At 35.7% G+C, this 20066-nt stretch overlaps 2 protein-coding genes across 2 annotated transcripts; both read right to left on the minus strand.

Moving 5' to 3' along the window:
* Positions 1-2932: 2932 nt before the first annotated feature.
* LOC148124217 (olfactory receptor 14J1-like) lies at positions 2933-3709 on the minus strand. Its single transcript, XM_087915984.1, has one exon. The coding sequence runs from the start codon at positions 3707-3709 to the stop codon at positions 2933-2935; it is 777 nt and encodes a 258-aa protein (XP_087772110.1).
* An 8280-nt stretch (positions 3710-11989) lies between these two features.
* Positions 11990-12916, minus strand: LOC113448566 (olfactory receptor 14A16-like). Its single transcript, XM_026719268.1, has one exon. It carries the CDS (start codon positions 12914-12916, stop codon positions 11990-11992), a length of 927 nt encoding a protein of 308 aa, XP_026575053.1.
* Between the last annotated feature and the right edge of the window lie 7150 nt (positions 12917-20066).

A 20066-nucleotide genomic window follows, 5' to 3' on the forward strand; every position in this document is an offset into this window, starting at 1 on the left:
AATCACAATTTCCTCAATGATGCAAAGAAAGCTCTCCCAAATGGCAGCAGGGATGATGGTCATTTTGGTCTGTCACAAGCTGGGACAACCAGGACACTAAGATCTTGAGCTGGAGTGGTGCATGGACAGAGCAGTGAAACTGGATGAAATAACTTTCAACTGTTACCTTAGAGATTTAACCCAAATAAAAAACATGAAAGTAGAAGGCCCTCAACAAATGGTGGTAAAAGATGAATATAATATACAGTAGATGAGAAATTAGAAGAAGGCATGGAGGAGACAAAGCAAAATAAACTGCAAGAAGATAAAAACAAGTTACAAGCAGATAAAACACTGAAAAGACAGTAACAATAAATACTAAAAATCAAATAAATAATACCTTAAGAGCTTATAATAGAGTAGAGAAAAAAAGGAAAACTTTCCAAAAGTAATGAAAGGGTTACAGATGGATGGATATTCAAAAAATGCAGCAGAAGGCAATAAAAGGTAAGGCAGAAGAAACGATCAGTTTGGGTAAAAATGCTAGAAAGACATATAGGATTTCAAGAAAGAAATATAAAAGTATCATGAAAAAATAAATGATGAACTTCTAAAAAGACTGAAAGATGATGGATAGATAACATAATATTTTGCATTACAGCAATTATATTAAAAATCAATAGAAATAAGTGAAAAGTTTAAATTGGCAAAATAGTAGCACATATATAGATATATAATAGCATTTATTATAACCATAAATATATTGAGACTAGGAGGTGAAGATTAGGACTAGGTATATTTAACAGGGTATGATTAACAGGGTACAAAAATATAATGGAATATATAGTTTTCAAGGATTATAAATTCAGGGGATTTAGATATAATTTTGGGATTGATTAAATCTGATTAACAATTGATTATATTAGTGTTTACATAAAACTGAGATATTGAAAATGTGGTGGAACACTGATATTTATAATATTAAAACATTAGTGACTTAACAGGGGTTAATAAGTATATTGTATGAAGAAATGTTACTGATGCCTACATATATTTTTGGAGAAAATGATAAAAAATAATAAAGAGAGATTAGCTTTGTTTAAAGATAATAAGATGATTATAGAAAAACCCCAACAAACATGAAAATAAAGAAATAAGTACAAATTGGGAAAATAGTATAATATATATTGATACATAAAAGAATATACAGTATTATAATTATAATGAGCAGGCAATCCATATACCGTATCTTGATTTGTATCCAGAAATCTATCAGAAATGACTCAGCATATTAAGGTATTGCAAGGTTACAATCTAAAAGTCTATGGAGATTCTCAGTCATTCAGGACACAGTTGTCCCAAAGGTGCTTTTTCAAGAGGCAACTGGACTTTCTTCTTTTTTCTTTGAAGAAGTTTTGATTCTCATCCAAGAAGCTTCTTCAGCTTTGACTGGATGGTGGAGAATAGGATTACATTCCTTGCAGATAGCTGGCATTTGCATTTTTTTAGAAATTCATTTAGGCCATTAGGAGGTTTATCTGTCTTTTCAGGGTCTCCTGTGTAGTGAAAATGAGTATGGAGCCTTCTTGGCTGCAAGATGTTTTTTGCCCTGTGTCCCTTCCCTGTTGAAGACAGGCACAGACTGTTGGGGATAAGCCTATGTTGTCTGCATCTCAAACTGAAGTGCAAATGGTTCCTGTAGTCTGCAATTTTTCTGAAACCTATTCATAGTCCCACACCATTCGAAGGATGTTCATCCCAAAGTGCATAGCTAAAAAGTCTGTGGACATTCTCAGTCATGCTTGTCCCAAAGGTGCTTTTTCAAGGGGCAACTTGACTTTCTTGTTTTGTTTTGTTTTTATTTCCAGAAAAATTGCAGACTACAGAAATCATCTGCACACTGCTGACTTATATTTAAATGATTGTCGACTAGGACAAGATCCTTGTCGCAGTTACTACTATTGAGTGAGGTACCACCTTTACTGTACCTGTACATTTGGGGGTTTTGCCTAAATATAGAACCTTGCTTTTTTCACCATTGAATTTGATTTTGTTAGACAGTGCCCTATGTTCAAGTGTGTCAAGATCCTTCTATATCTTAAGCCTATCTTCTGGAGTGTTGGCTATTCCTGCCAGCTTGGTGTCATCTGCAAATTTGATAAGTTTCCCATCCATCCCCTCATCCAAATCATTGAGGAACACATTGAAGAACACTGGGCCTAAAACAGAGCCTTGTGGTACCCTAGTGCACACTTTCCTCCATGTAGATGTAGTTCCATTGAGGACTACACAAAGTCACAAAGATGAAGAAGTCAACCTATTTTTCAAAGCACCAAAATGCAAGAAAAGAAAATATGAATAAAATATAATCAAAGAAAGAAACAACCTAGAACAAAGGAGAAATTTCCTAACAATGAGAACAATTAACCAGTGCAACAGTTTGCCTTCAAAAGTTGTGGTTGTTCCATCACTGGAGGCTTTTAAGAAGAGACTAGACAGCCATTTGTCAAGAATGATATAGTTCCTTCCAATGCTATTTTTCTGTTATTTCCCAGAGCAATCAGCCTCATTTCAACATTGCTATCCTTATCCTAACCCTTAAGAAAAATATGAGAGAAAAATAGATTTTATTATCTAAAAGCTGGGTAAAATTAAATTTAGCTTTCATTGATTATACAGACAGCCACATTTCTTCTCTCATAGTGTCATCAGCATATTAATATTAAAAATTGGATGTTACATCTATTTTCTACTTTGTTTAAGGTTACTACAGGTAATTCCAGTTTTTTAATCATTTCATAAAGATTATGCATGTGATTCTTTGTACCACACGTCCAATTAAATAAATTGTGGTTCACAAGGCTTATAAGATAACAAAGGTATTAGCTTTTAGGACAACAAAATCTGTGGGTTTATTTAACAAAATAATATTAAGCAAAAGATATGTAGCTTTTCAGCAAAGTTTTGTAATTTGATTTCTAATTCTTTGATTAAACAATTTCCATAAAGCAGCTTTGATATCCTTATTCCTCATGCTATAGATTACAGGGTTCATCATTGGAGGGATCACAGAGTAGATCACTGCAAATATCTCATCCCAATTGTAAAAAGACCCAGAATTTGATATGAAATAGGAAAATATACTTGTACCCAGGAATAAGCAAACAACAAAAAGATGGGGAATGCAGGTAGAGAAGACCTTTTGTCTGCTGGCCATTGAGGACATGTTCAATACTGTCTTAAATATTTTCACATAGGACATGATAATTAACATAAAACAAACAACACCAACCATAGTACTAAAGAGAAGAATCCTGATTTCATTGAATTTGGGATCGAAGCAGGAAATCTTCATGAGGTGTGGGATTTCACAGAAGAACTGATGGATGATTGTAGAACAGAAAGGCAATGAAAAAAGGGTTCCTGCATGCATGGTAGCATTAAGAAAACCTAGCACCCATGCAGCCCCTGCCATCTGGAAGCAGCTTCTCCATTGCATCATAGACATGTAATGTAAAGGATAGCAGATAGCCACATATCTGTCATAGGCCATAGCCGTGAGAAGAAAAAGGTCTGATGACACGAAGAAAAGAAAGAAAAACATTTGTGCAAGACATTCTGAATATGAAATCCTTCTTGCATTCATGAGGGCACTGACTATTGATCTGGGAATAGTGACAGTGGTGGATCCCAGATCAACAATCGCTAAATTGACCAGAAAGAAATACATTGGTGTCTGAAGATGGTTGCTCATTACTACTAGAATGATAATGAGAAGATTTCCTATCAATATGACCAGATACATCATGAGAAAGACCACAATGTGCAAAAGTTGGAACTCCCCTTGCTCAGAAAATCCCATAAGCAAGAAATCCATGATGATGGTTCTGTTTGGCATTGTTGAAATTTTAACTGTCAGAGAAAGAAGTATCAATATAACAACTCTTGCTTTTGAATATGATTCCATTTTATAGAACAATAGTTTCCAACTGCCTTTGTTTTAATTTTGATAAAGTGACTCCCATAACAAGAAAGTGACTCCCATAACAAGAAAGCTATATTATTTACATTCAAGATAGTTCTTCAGTACTGACATCCTTTATTAAGGAACTATTTCTGCAGGAGAAGAATATAATACAGTGCAATACTTTATCATTTTATCTAATCAGATAATTACAATTTTGCTTAAACTTGGGAGTTCAAATAGGATTTTTTTTCTTCTAATATACAGAGACATTGCAACTATTGTTTGGTATTACACCCTGTAAAATCTTCACCTCCATGATATCTCAGGGATGTGAAGTACATCAGGCTTAATTGCAACCTGAATTAGATTCATCAATGAAGGCCAATATACAACATGTCCCAGGATAATGTTGCTGGATCCAATCTTGGTCAGTCAATGGAATAAAAGTTTTTGTTATCCAAGCTTTCAGATTCATGCAGGAACCCTTCTTCAAAAAACTTATCTCTAATAATATGTGTGTGTCTGCTATAGAGAAGTTCCTTGAAGCTGGGCTTCAGCACAAGTCCAAAAGCTTGGGAGACAAAACCTCTGGTCCCAGTGACTGACTCAGATTGGATCCTGCTATATTCTTTATCTCTAATGGAGGGGCCACTATGTCCTGTTACGGATTTCAATGAACTTTAAACTGAAAAGAAAGACCAAATAAGCTGCTTATATGAAAACATGATCTCATATAATGACACAAAACAGCCCAACCATTTTATATTCATCATAATATAATAACTTCTGTGACATAAAAGGCCAGATCTAGAACTGAAAAGGCAGTTCTGCAGTGTCAACTTCCTTTCATTAAAGAAAAAAAATCATAGAGGGAGAGCATAGTGTGGCAATGATTATCAAACATTAATGTAACATAGATTTTTTCATATCACCGGGAAATACTGATTTTGCATACCTTTGAAATTTTAGAGATAGGCCTAAATATTTTAGAGACATTACAAATATTATTCATACTTACACCCCCTCTTCCAAACCTGCAGCTATGAGATTGAGATATATCCAAGGATGTGAGATAAGTCAGGTTTGATTGCAGATTTAATTGAATTCTCTATCTGGAATAGAATATAAGAACTACCATATTGTTTGTGCAGACCTTGTGTAGACAATAGAATGCTATTGAAGAAGCCTGAATCTAGATAACTAATATATATACAATTGTTCAATAGAAACCTCTATACTTGATATATTAGTTATTTAGCACAAAATTTGCCCTGCAATTGTATCATTTAAAGTGTTACATATCTCCTTCCAGTTTTTAGTCTATTTTTTATAAAAACCATGAATACAACAGCAGCAGCAATGACAACCTTGGTTAAAAGGCATAAGAAGTTTTTGAAAAAGTGCCCATTGAACCTTTCTTGAATAGTCTTTAGAAATTTAAATTTTAAAAACTTACTTTTTCCCACTGATCTTTTTAAATTGATAATGAAAACAACCACACTAGCATTCAGTATCCACTTCTTTTTTCTTCTTTTTGTTTGTATTTCTTTCACGTTCCACAAGCCTCTCAAAATCATTTGTGGCAGATTTGCAGCACAACTCTAGTTCAAGCAGGATGCAGATTGATGGAGAAAAACCTAGTGAAGAACACAAATGAATATGAGAGTTACATGATAGAAATGAATCCTTAATCAGCATCCAGAGATTATTGTTCTTATTCCAAAAGAGAAGTGAATTTTAAAAAATTACAAAGAGAAAAAACACTATGTTTCTCAGTAACATACTATCCTTCAATTCTCATTCTCCAGCTACCATATATGCAATGCAATGGTTACATGCTACAGATTTGGTGGGATTTAAACATGGCTTCCTCCTCAACATTTGCTAACTAGTTCCACAGGGAACAACTTTAATGACCTCTGTACGTGATGGATTGATTGCACAATTACAATTATAGTGGTGACAGATGCAATTCTCCCAGACACTGCAAGGACGTGATGTTTTCTTTCAACTTGAGGAAAATACACTAGGGGTACAAAATATTACCGATAGTAGCACTATAGTCCAAAGTGGAAGTTTTTCCTTCCGTAAACTCCTATGTTTAGAATCTAAATTAATGTAATACATGGAAATAATTGTTATAATGCAAGAATGTAAGCAAAAATGAGAAAACTGTAAATCAATGTCCCCGTTCAGAAATTTGTATTGTAAAATATAGAAATGAAATGGAAATGTACTTCATAAAATTGTGACTCTTATCATAATCAGATTCTTATCAACATTTTGATTATCCCTAGTACTATGTCCAGTTGAATTGCAATATCATGGAAAATGTAGTCAAAGATTGAATGCAAGTTTACTGACTTGGGCCCCTGAGCCTACATAAGCTTGACCTATTTTGTGAGGATTCAGTCTACATGGAAACAAAGCATTACCCATTATGATGTCATACTGATGTCTGAGGATAAGAGATATCTACTGATCAGTGGTGGGATTCAAAAAAATTTACTACCAGTTCTGTGGGCATGGGTTATTTGGTGGGCATGGCTTGGTGGTCATGTGGCTGGGTGGGTGTGCTGGGTGGTCATGTGACTCAGTGGGAGTGGCCAACTTGACAGCACTCACATCAAGGGGTGCCTTGCCTGGCCTCTCCTCACCTCAGAAATACAATTTCCCTCTCTATTTATTTACTACTACTGAACATCCAAAATACACTATTTAATGCTATGTATATATGCCATATGTGTATATACATATTACATTGTATAGTGTGTGTATAGGCACACAAAAAGATACACTATACTATATATATGGTGTGTATGTGTACACACACACACACAACCACACATAGAGCTCTTCTAAAACTACATACATTCAACCTCACTGCATCTGGAAACTGAGTCCACTTTCTACCACACATTTAACTATAATTTCTGTACATTAGAGCATTGTACACACTTTCAGATTTACTTCCCTAACCTGCATATGACTGTAAGAACCTAGGAGATGTCATGGAATGAGCAAATATGGTGAAACTCACTTAAGAACGCTCTTGCTTAGCAACCAAAATTTTGAGCTCAATTGTGATCATAAGTGAAGGACTATCTTTGTGTTCCTCTGCATGGCAGCCTTGTCCTAATAAACTCCTCTGCCAATTTTCTTCTCTGTTAGAGGCACTGTAAGGTCTGGCAGCACGCTTAAGCCAAAAATGAACCAAAACAAAGACTTAAATGGAGGCTTGCAAATTAAACAAAACAGACTTTTATTCTTTGATCAAAGTTAAAGATCTGGGAAGAAGTTCCTAGCACATCACAAGAGACATGGGAGGAAAATTCTACAAAATACAGAAAAATGCCATGTACTTTTAAGTTTCTTAGAAGTGGAGCAACTGCAATGTAAAACTCTCTAACTTAGATTTACATCTTTCCTGTAAAAGACAAATCTCTCCCTATCTCTTCTCCTATTGTCCATCTAATTGATCACAATTGACCACAAGGAGGCTATTAACAGCATACTTCAAAAGTGTGGAATGGAGGTTTTTACATTCCCAGAGAGGTACGTTTCATTCCCATGGGGTGAAATGTATCAATCCAGGAAAACAGATGGATTCAGATTGATTTATATGGGATTTACATTGACTTCTCCAAAGCATTTGAGTCAGTGGTACATGACAAACTACTATTAAAATAATTTTTTATGGCATTTCCGGACCCCTTCACAAGTAGATTACTGCCTTCTTGTCAGACAGGCAACAAATAGTAAAAATAGGAAATGCCCTATCAAACCCTGTACCAGTTACCAGCGGTGTCCCACAAGGGAGAATTCTAGGATCTTTATACTCTTTACACTCTATATAAATGACCTTTGTGATCACCTTATTAGCAACTGTGTCCTCTTCACTGATGATGTAAAACTATTCAACACAACCGTCCATGCTACCATCCTTCAAAAAGACCTTGATTATGTGTCTGAATGGTCTAACAATTGGCAACTCCAAATCTCTACCAACAAATGCTCTGTCCTACACATTGGTTAAAAAAAAAATCTATATACCAAATAAAAGCTAGGCGGATATGACCTTGTTGATGACCCTAACTTTGTCAAGGACCTTGGAGTTCTCATATTGAATAATCTAAGTGCCAAAGCTCAGTGCAACAGTATTGCCAAAAAGGCTTTAAGAGTTGTAAATTTAATTTTACAAAGCTTCTCCTCTGGTAATACTGTTTTGTAAACTAGGGCATTCAAAACCTTTGCTAGACCAATACTTGAATTCAGCTCTACTGTCTGGAATCTACACTGTATATTAGACATAAATACAATTGAGCGAGTCCAGAAGTATTTTATCAGAACAGTACTACATTCCTCTGTTCACAACAGAATATCCTACAGCACTGGACTTGAGATTCTAAGCTTAGACAACCTTGAACTACGCTGACTAACATTGGACTTAAGCATAGTACATAAAATCATATGTTACAACATCTTACCAGTTAATGAATATTTCAGCTTTAACAACAACAACACAAGAGCACACAACAGATATAAACTTAATGTAAACCACTCCAAACTTGATTGCAGGAAGTACGATTTCAGCAACAGAGTGGTCAATGTCTGGAACTCACTACCTGCTTCTGTTGTCACCTGCTCAAACACCCACTCCTTTACCCTCAAACTAACCTCTATTGACCTTACCCCATTCCTACAAGGTCGCTAAGGGGCGGGCATAAGCGCACAATCATGCCTACCATCCCTGTCCTATTGTCCCCAATTATTAATTCCTACATCTTGTATTTAAACTTATGTTTATACTTGTTTCTGTTATAATGTAAGTTTTTCTCAAATAAATAAATAAAATATACTTAAACCTATGTCCAATAGAACCACAATATCCTGGAAAACTTGCATTCAAGCTTAGACTTGGCCTATTTATTTGGGTCCCTGAAAAGCTACCTAAACTTGTGATTCAGTGTGCATGGAAAAGTCTCCAAACTGAAACTGAAAGGAGTGGGAAATAATAAAACATAAGATAACTTATAAGCCAAATAAGAAACAATAAAATCAGATAAATATAATCAGTGTACCTAAAGGCCCCAAGTTGATGCCAATCAGACTTCCATATGGAAGTTATTCTGCAAGAGGCTAGCTACTGCCAAGAAACATTACCTCTAATCCTCCACTTTTCACATAGAGGGATTCTCAATACTACCAATTAGGGCAAGTGTACTAAACAAATGATTGGATACCTATGTGAAAATATTGTTCTTTACATACCTAGAAGCCAGCATATAGGACCTTAACATTTAAAACCACTTTTTTGATTTGTATCTAGAAACTTATCCAAAATCTATCACTCACCACACTATAGATATCATACGGCTATAATCATTCACATCTGCCTTCTTTACAAATGTACTTTCTGAGTAATTTTCAAAGTTAAATCTATATTTTGTAAACCCTTGAAGACTTGGTCCTACCCAGTGGTGGGATTCAAATAATTTAACAGCTGGTTCTCTGCCCTAATGATTTCTTCCAAAAACTAGTTCATCAAACTGCTCAGAAAATTAACAACTTGTTCTCCCGAACTGGTGTGAACTGGCTGAATCCCACCACTGGTTCTACCCCTAGACATTCAGAACCCTGTATGGTGGTCTTCCAAATTTGTCCAGAATAGTATGGGTTTATTATTGAATGACTTCTAGTATAACTGTTATTTATTTACTATATTTTCATATTTTATGAACTGTATATTACCATAAACTGTATGTTAAGAAGACAACTACTGAATATAAATTGACCAAATAAATGAATAAATGTACAGGGTAAATGCAGCATTTGAGCTGCTGCTTTCTTCTGCAAGTAGTTTTCAAGTATTGTTCAATGCTATGCCCATCTATAGCACATTTCAGTAATCTATCCTGATGAGAACATGAATCATCAGATCCTCCTATTCTAAATAAGATTACAAGTGGCTAAAACTGGAATAATTCATTGCCCATGGCCTCCATCTTTTCCTCTGACAATAGCCATGAATATAAGAAAATACCCCAGTTGTGTTCTTTCAGAGAAACATAAGAGAAAATCATTCATTTGGAGACAAGATCCCAAATGGCTCTGAGTGGCTTACATTAAAAAAAGTAATTTAAAAAAATGAATCATAATCATCCAGAAGACAAACTCTCCAAAACAAAAAACATTCAATAAGGGCTCAATTGCTAGTCTTGCTGACAACCTAAGAGAATAGTCACAATTTCAATAATTTTCTGAATATCATCAACTAAAAGTATATAGAAGTATGGGAGGTGGGATGGGGAACTATTCCAAATGCAGGAGCTGTACAGAGAAGCCTCAGTTATTTGGTTCCAATAAATGACTTGAGGTATGCTCATTTTGTCTGATGTTACCTGACAATCAGAAACAATTAGGAAAGGCAACCCTACAAGTAGACAGGCCCTATGCATGAAGGTCTTCATTGGTGATAACCAGAATCTTGAATTGCATGTTGAATAGAACTAGTAGCCATTGCAGCTTGAATACAGTGAAATCGCATAGACGGAATGTGACATGCCCATCACTAACTGCACTGACATATTTATAGCTTAGCCATAGCTTAAGAGTTGTCGTCAAAGGTAGCTTCATATATTGCATAGTGCAATTATCCATTCATGAGGTGACTAGGGCATGAGTGGCCATCTGGCGGAATCTCCTGTTCCAAGAACAGATAAAAGTAGTACATTAAATAAATTTATTCAAAGGCTTCTTGGCCACTGCGGCCATCTATTCTTGAGCAGGACCTATGAGTTTAAAGTAACTATCAGGTTGTGCACCAGTCTTGAATGGAGACATGCCACACCATCCAAGATTAGAGACAGAATGTTCTCAGAGAAGAATGTGCAGGTTATGATGGTTAAGGGTTTTCTCATTCCAACATACGTTGCCATCTTTGGTAAATACCAGCTTCAAATTTTGGATTTGAAAATCAAAAGCTTGGATTTTTTTCAACATAAAGCACCCTGTCCTTGAACGGCTGGGTAATCTGAACAGTAACATTTGAACCACTATAAGTCCATGAATTTGCCATACGATAGATAGATAGATAGATAGATAGATAGATAGATAGATAGATAGATAGATAGATAGATAGATAGATAAATCAGCTTCAAAGATTTCTAATTGTTTACTATTTATGTGCAGATTGAATCTACAGTGGCACATGTTACTTCAGTATCAACAAGTAATGCCTTCTTCTAATGTGTGTCTTTTTTTAGAGCTTGAGAAATAGAATAATTGCTAGCAGAGAACAACAATAAACAAAAAAAAATAGATTGTTATGCTACCTGCAACACATTGACAAAGTTTATTCTTACATCTAATCTTGACATGCTCCCTGTTTTCAGTTAGTGACCTTCACTTGCTTGTAGACAGATATGTTGGATGAAGGAGTTATTAATCAGCAAAATCAGAATGCACCAATGTGATAAATGCAGAGTAAAAAAAAAATCCCATTGTCTCACTCAGAACTTCACAGGAGCAAAGATTTGTTTATCATCTATTAGCCTGGTCTCAATAACTTCTACATGTGATAAAACAGAGCACCTCTACACAAAAACTGACACCAGTAAAAAACATTTCTCAGAACATTCTGAGTCTGATTTCAAGGCGGCTATATTTAAGAAAGAAAATAAAAGCAAAATATAGATTTTATGACAAATTATTTGGGCAAGAGAAGACTTAAGAATATTTTCCATTGATAAGTTTCTTATCCCAATATATAGTATAATAAATATATTAATGCTAAAACATGGATGTAAGATCTAATTTATATTTTGCTAAAGGTTACAACAAGTAATTGCAGCTTTTCAACCATTTTACACAAGTGTATGTGTGTGATTCTCTGAAATGACCATTGCATCCAAATAAGTAAATTGTAGTTCACAAGGCATAAATGATAATAGAGATATTATTCTTAGGTTAATACAATGTGAGATATTTTTGAATTCATAAGCAAAAGTTGCTTAAAAATTCAAATTAAGCAGGTTTTGTATTTTAATTTGTAATCCTTTGATTAAATAGTTTCCATAAAGCAGCTTTGATATCCTTATTCCTCATGCTATAGATTACAGGGTTCATCATTGGAGGGATCACAGAGTAGATTACTGCAAGGACTTCATCCCATTCATAAGAAGATCCAGAATTTGGTATGAAATGGGAAAATACACCTGTACCACATAATAAGCAGACAACAAGGAGATGGGGAATGCAAGTAGATAAGGCCTTTTGTCTACCAGCCATTGAGGACATGCTTAATAGTGTGTTAAAGATTTTTACATATGATATGATAATTAACATAAAACAAACAACACCAAAAAAAGCACTAAAAAGAAGTACCCACTTTTCATTGAATTTGGAATCAAAGCAGGAAATTTTCATGAGGTGTGGGATTTCACAGAAGAACTGATGAATAACTTTGGAACAGAAAGGCAATGAAAAAAGACTTCCTGTATGCATGGCAGCATTAAGAAAGCCTACCATCCATGCGCCCCCTGCCATCTGGATGCAGTTTCTCCACTGCATCATAGACATATAATGTAAAGGATGGCAGATAGCCACATATCTGTCATAAGCCATAGCCGTAAGAAGGAAAAGGTCTGATGACAGGAAAAAAAGAAAGAAAAACATTTGTGCAGCACATTCAGAATTTGAAATCCTTCTTGCATTCATGAGGGCACTGACTATTGATCTCGGAATAGTGACAGTGGTGGATCCCAGATCAACAATTGCTAAATTGACCAGAAAGAAGTACATTGGCGTCTGAAGATGGTTGTTCATTACTACGAGAACGATGAGGAGAACATTTCCTATCAGTATAACCAGATACATCATGAAGAAGACCACAAAATGCAAAAGCTGGAACTCCCGTTGTTCAGAAAATCCCATAAGCAAGAAATCCATGATAATGGTTCTGTTTGGCATTGTTGAAATTTTAGCTGTCAAAAAGAAGAAATCAATTTAACAAATCTCCGCATTGAATATGAAATAATATTAAGCAAAAATACTAAGTAGTTTTTTAGCAAAATTTTGTAATTTGATTTCTAATTCTTTGATTAAACAACTTCTATAAGCAGCTTTGATATCCTTATTCTTCATGCTATCGATTACAGGGTTCATCATTGGAGGGATCACAGATCATTGCAAGTATCTCATCCCAATTGTAAAAAGACCCAGAATTTGATATGAAATAGGAAAATATACTTGTACGCAGGAATGAGCAAACAAAAAAGAGATGGGGAATGCAGGTAAAAAAGACCTTTGTCTGCTGGCCATTGAGGACATGCTTAGTAGTGTCTTAAAGATTTTTACATAGGATATGATAATTAACATAAAACAAATATTTTCTTAAATATTTTAATGTAGGACATGATAATTACCATAAAACAAGCAACCCCAACCAAAGTACCAAAGAGAAGAATCCTGATTTCACTGAATTTGGGATTGAAGCAGGAAATCTTCATGAGGTATTTGATTTCACAGAAGAACTAATGGATGACTGTGGAACAGAAAGGCAATGAAGAAAAGGGTTCCTGTATGCATGGTAGCATTAAGAAAGGCTAGTTAGTATCCATGAAACCCAGGGATGGGATTCAGATTTCTTAACAAAGGGTTCTGTGGGTATGGCCTAATTTGTGGGTGTGTCTTGGTGGTCATGTGACTGGCTGGGTGTGGCTTGCTGACTGGGCATAGTTTTGTGGACATGTGACTGGCTGGGTGTGGCTTGTTGGTCATGTGACTGGGGTAGGTGTGGCTAGGTGGCCATGTGACTAGCAAACCAAATATAAGTGGTCCTCGCTTAATGGCCACTTGCTTAGCAAATGTTCTAATTTATGACTGACCTCCCATGTTTTTGGTGTTTTGACAGCCATAAACACACACACACACACACACACACACACACACTTTGATCAGTTACAACATCCCACACAGTCTTGTGACTGAGATTTTCTATGTTTTTTGCCAGTTTCCAACAATTCCTTCTGGTTTCCAGTTAAAAAGCCCATTGGGGAAAATGGACTTGTTTAACAACCACAGTGTTTGCTTAATGACCACAAGGTTCACTTAATGTGTTTGCCTAACCTGGGGTCTGCAACCTTAAACACTCAAAGAGCCATTTTCTATTTTCTTTTAAACATATCTCTCTCTCTTTCTTTCTCCCTCTTTCTCATCTCTTTTTTCTTTCTCCCTTTTTCTTTCTCTCTCTCTCATCTGTCTCTTCTCTCTCTCTCTCTCTCTCCCTCACTGTCTGTCTTTCTCTGTCTTCTCTGTGTGTGTGTCTTCTCTCTCTTTCCCTCCCTCCCTCTTTCTTTCTCTCTATCTGTATGTATCTCTTGTTTCTCTCTTTCCCTCTCTCTTTTTCTGTGTCTCTTGTCTCTCTTTCCCTCTCCCTCTCTTTCTCTCTCTCTCTCTCTCTCTCTCTCTGTGTTTCTTGTCTCCCCACCCTTTCTCTCTGTCTCCTGTCTCTCTCTTGCTCTCCCTCCATCGCTCTCTGTATGACCGTCCCTAGGGGGGAGGGAAGATAACTCACTTTTTTTCAGTGTTGTTGTAACTTTAAATGGAGGCTAAATAAATAGTTGTAAGTCAAAGACTATCTGTATCTGCTGCTTTAACCTTCCAATTAGCATCTAACTAAATTTCAGCTGCATCTCTGCATCAAGTACATAGGATAATTTCCTTATTCCCAAAACGCAGGAAAATAACCCAGGCTTACAAGAAGTTGTACTTCTGATGTTTTTCAAGCTTAGCAACTTTAAGACATGTGAACTTCAATTCCCAGAATTCCTCAGGCATCATGAGACCTGATCATTTGATTATTCCCAAGTCAGTAACATGAAAGAATTGCCAACTTTAAAGATACTGAGGATTGTATCTCTGTATGAATCGATTTAGTAAGATTCCATACTTACCACACTCCTGTCTCTGCTTGGACAGAACCATCAAGGCACTTCTACTGGATTGCTCCTTGTACCAAGGTTCTGATTTAATATTGCCTCTTACTCCTCCTCCTCCTCCTCACTAAATGCATGGATTGACCTCAAATGGATGTTACCTGTTTTCTACTGGTGGATTAATCTATAAAATGTAATATAAACTTCCCCTTCATCACAAGGGCACAGCTTTAAAGATATTAAAGTCCCCACGCAAGGGATACTTGCTCCAGGCTACTTTAAAATTCTTTGAAACCCGGTTCAGCTCCAACGTTTCCGGGAACTTCTCCTTGTAGCACTGAGCTCCTTGGCTTTTATTTTGAAATCCAGCACTCTTGGGTTTCAGCGCTGGATTTTAAAAGGCAAGCTCAGTACTACAAGAAGTGCCGGGAAGCCAATGAATTAGTCAATTAAATAATACTTTTAAACTACTTTCTCTCCCAGCAATCTGGGCTGAAACAGAATTGAACCATATCTGCTTCTTTGTTTTCTGAATGGATTTTATAGGAAGGAGGCTTAAATTCACACACACACAAACCAGCCACTTCCCACTCGATCTACCTCATTTAGGAAGCTTGGAGGACATCGTCAGCAAGAGCAAAACTCAATATCTTCCAAATGGGATGGCATGGGGGAGGAGAGGAAGGCATTCTTGTTCCAGGCTTAAAGTCCGACAGCTCCAGAAACATATCTTCAGCTTCATCAGAGGCAAGTGGCCAGGAGGGGAAGGCGCGGGACCAGCCAAGGGAATGATTTTCCAGTTCTCCGAACTGAGCAGAATCATAACATATGGTTCTATAGAACCAGAGGGAACTGGTAGAATCCCACCCCGATGCAACCCCAGCCATCTGGAAGCAGTTTCTCCATTGCATCATAGCAATGGTGGGATTCAAAAAATTTTACTACCGGTTGTGTGGGCATGGCTTGGTGGCCGTGGCAGGGGAAGGATACTGTAAAATCTCCAGTCAGAGGTGGTATTTGCCAGTTCTCCAAACTACTCAAAATTTCCACTACTGGTTCTTCAGAACTGGTCAGAACCTGCTGAATACCACCTCAACATCATAGACATGTAATGTAAAGGATAGCAGATAGCCACATATCTGTCCATAGGCCATAGCCGTGAGAACGAAAAGGTCTGATGACAGGAAGAAAAGAAAGAAAAACATTTGTGCAAGACATTCTGAATATGAAATCCTTCTTGCTTTCATCAGGGCACTGACTATTGATCTGGGAATAGTGACAGTCGTGGATCCCAGATCAACAATTGCTAAAGTGACCAAAAAGAAATACATTGGTGTCTGAAGATGGTTGCTCACTACTAATAGAATAATGAGGAGAAGATTTCCTATAAGGATAGCCAGATACATCAAGAGGAAGAGCACAAAGTGCAAAAGCTGGAACTCTCATTGCTCAAAAAATCCCATAATCAAGAAATCCATGAAGATGGTTCTGTTTGGCATTGTTGAAATTTTAACTGTCAGAGAAAGAAGTATCATAACAACTCTTGCTTTTGAATATGATATAGTGACTCCCAGAACAAGAAAGCTATATTTATACATTCAAGATAGTTCTTCAGTACTGACATCCTTTATTAAGTAAGCATTTCTGCAGGAGAAGAATATAATATAGTGCAATACTTTATCATTTTATCTAATCAGATAATTACAATCTTGCTTAAACTTGAAGTTCAAATAGGAATTTGTTTTCTTCTAATATGCAAAGATATTGCAAATATTGTTTGGTATTACACCTGTAAAATCTTCAGCTGCATGATATCTCAGGGATGTGAAATATATCAGGCTTAAATACAATCCCAATTAGATTCTTTATCAATGAAGGCAAATATACAACATGTCCCAGGATAATGTTGCAGGATCCAATCTGGGTCAGTCAATGGAACAAGAGGCTTTGTCATCCAAGCTCGTGCAGGAGCCCATCTTCAAAAAACTTATCTCTAATAATATGTGCGTGTCTGCTATAGAGAAGTTCCTTGAAGCTGGGCTTCAGCACAAGTCCAAAAGCTCAGAAGACAAAACCTCTGGTCCCAGTGACTGACCCAGATTGGATCCTGCTATATTCTTTATTTCTAATGGAGGGGCCACTGTGTCCTGTTATGGATTTCAATGAACTTTAAACTGAAAAGAAAGACCATATAAGCTGCTTATATGAAAATATGATCCCATATAATGACACAACACAGTCCAACCATTTTATATTCATCATAATATAATAACTTCTGTGACATAAAAGGCCAGATCTAGAATTGAAAAGGCAGTTCTGCAGTGTCAGCTTCCTTTCTTTAAAGAAAAAAAAATCATAGATGGAAAGCATGGTGTGGCTATGGTATTACATTAATGTGACATTAGATTTTTTTCATATCACTAGGAAATACTGATTTTGCATACCTTTGAAATTTTAGAGATAGGCCTTTCTTCTAATATTTAGAGATATTACAAATATTATTCATACTTACACCCCCTCTTCCAAACTTGCAGCTATGAAATTGAGATATATCCAAGGATATGAAATAAATCAGGTTTGCTTGCAGATTTAATTTAATTCTCTATCTGGAATAGAATATAAGAACTACCATATTGTTTGTGCAGACCTTGTGTAGACAATAGAATGCTATTGAAGAAGCCTGAATCTAGATAACTAATCATATCTACAATTGTTCAATAGAAACCTCTATACTTGATATATTAGTTATTTAGCACAAAATTTGCCCTGCATTTATATCGTTTAAAGTGTTACATATCTCCTTCCAGTTTTTAGTCTATTTTAATAAAAATTATGAATACAACAACAACAACAACAACAAAACCTTGGTTAAAAGGCATAAGAAATTTTTGAAAAAGTGCCTATTGAACCTTTCTTGAATAATCTTTAGAAATTTAAATTTAAAAAACTTACTTTTTCCTATTGATCCTTTTAAATTCATAATGAAAACAACGATACAAGCTTCTTTTTTCTTCTTTTTGTTTGTATTTCTTTCACATTCCACAAGCCTCTCAAAATCATTTGGAGCTGATTTGCAGCACAACTCTAGTTCAAGCAGGCTGCAGAAATGAATCCTTAATCAGCATGCAGAGATTATTGTTCTTATTCCAAAACAGAAGTGAATTTAAAAAATAAAAAAGAGAAAAAACACTATGTTTCTCAGTAACATACTATCCTTCAATTCGCATTCTCCAGCTACCATTTATTCACTGCAATGGTTACATGCTACAGATTTGGTGGGATTTAAACATGGCTTCCTCCTCAGCATTTGCTAACTAGTTCCACAGGGAACAACTTTAATGACCTCTATGTGTGATGGATTGATTGCACAATTAGAATTATAGTGGTTAGATGCAATTTTCCCAGACACTGTAAGGATGCGATGTCTTCTTTCAACTTGAGGAAAATGCACTAGGGGTACAAAATATGACAGATAGTAGCATTAGTTCAGCAAATAGTCCAAAGTGGAAGCTTTTCCTTCCGTAAACTCCTATGTTTAGAATCTAAATTAATGTAATACATGGAAATAATTGTTATAATACAAAGATGTAAGCAAAAATGCGAAAACTAATGTGCCCGTTCAGAAATCTGTTTTGTAAAATATAGAAATGAAATGGAAATGTACTTCATAAAATTGTAACTTTTATCATAGTCAGATTCTTATCAACATTTTGATTATCCCTGGAACTGTGTCCAGTTGAATCGCAACCTCATGAGAAATTTAGTCAAAGACTGAGTATAAGTTTACTCATTTTGGCCCCTGAACCTACCTAAGCTTGACTATTTTGTGAGGATTCAGTCTATGTGGAAACAAAACATTACCCACTTTGATGTTATACTGATGCCTGGGGATAAGAGATATCTACTGATGCAAATGTCAATTGCTCACTCTGTGTGTGTGTGTGTGTATGTGTGTGTGTGTGTCTTTGTAAAGATAAACATTCTAATTATACTTAGATCTATGTCCAACAGAACCACAAGGTCATGGAAAACTTGCATTCAGTCTTAGACTTGGCCTATTTATTTGGGTCCCTGAAAAGCTACCTAAACTTGTGATTCAGTATGCATGGAAAAGTCTCCAAACTGAAACTGAAAGGAGTGGGAAATAATAAAACATAAGATAACTTACAAGCCAAATAAGAAACAATAAAATCAGATAAATATAATCAGTGTACCTAAAGGCCCCAAGTTGATGCCAATCAGACTTCCATATGGAAGTTATTCTGCAAGAGGCTAGCTACTGCCAAGAAACATTACCTCTAATCCTCCACTTTTCACATAGAGGGATTCTCAATACTACCAATCAGGGCAAATGTACTAAACAAATGATTGAATACCTATGTGAAAATATTGTTCTTTATATACCTAGATACCTAGAAGCCAGCATATAGGACCTTAACATTTAAAACCATTTTTTTTTATTTGTATCTAGAAACTTATCCAAAATTTATCACTCACCACACTATAGATATCATATGGCTATAATCATTCACATCTGCCTTCTTTACAAATGCACTTTCTGAGTTATCTTCAAAGTTAAATCTAGATTTGCTATCTTTTGTAAACCCTTGAAAACTTGGTCCTACTCCTAGACATTCAATACCCTGTAAGGTGATCTTCCAAACTTGTTGAGATAGTTTTCATTTTTTAATAGTTTTTGATATAATTGTCTATTTACTGCCATATTTTTTATATTTTATGAAATACACATTACCATAAGTCATATGTTAAGAAAACTACTGAATATAAATTGACCAAAGAAATGAATGAAATATATAGGGTAAATGAAGCATTTGAGCATCTGGTTTCTTCTGCAACTACACTTTTCAAGTATTGTCCAATGTTCTGCCAATTTATAGCACGTTTTAGTAATCTATCCTGATAAAAACATGAATGGTCAGATCCTCTTACTCTGAACTAGGTTGCAAGTGGCCAATGTTGGGATTTTTTCCCCCCCATCTACTGACAATAGCTGTGAATCTAAGAACCAGTTGTTTATCTCAGAGAAGCATAAGATAAAATTATTCATTTAATATAATTTAGAAACAAGATCCCCAATTATTCTGAGTGGCTTACATGAAAAAAAGAGGGGGGAAAGGAAAAGAAAAAAAAATCATAATCATCCAGAAGGCAAACTCTCCAAA

The sequence above is a fragment of the Pseudonaja textilis genome, chromosome Z, assembly GCF_049901715.1.
Source record: "Pseudonaja textilis isolate UNSWEBS1 chromosome Z, rPseTex1.2, whole genome shotgun sequence".
Taxonomy (NCBI): Eukaryota; Metazoa; Chordata; class Lepidosauria; order Squamata; family Elapidae; genus Pseudonaja; species Pseudonaja textilis.

Coding starts and splice junctions, on each gene's coding strand:
- LOC148124217 (XM_087915984.1), bottom strand. CDS start 3,709: ATGTATTTCTTTCTGGTCAATTTAGCGATTGTTGATCTGGGATCCACC.
- LOC113448566 (XM_026719268.1), bottom strand. CDS start 12,916: ATGCCAAACAGAACCATTATCATGGATTTCTTGCTTATGGGATTTTCT.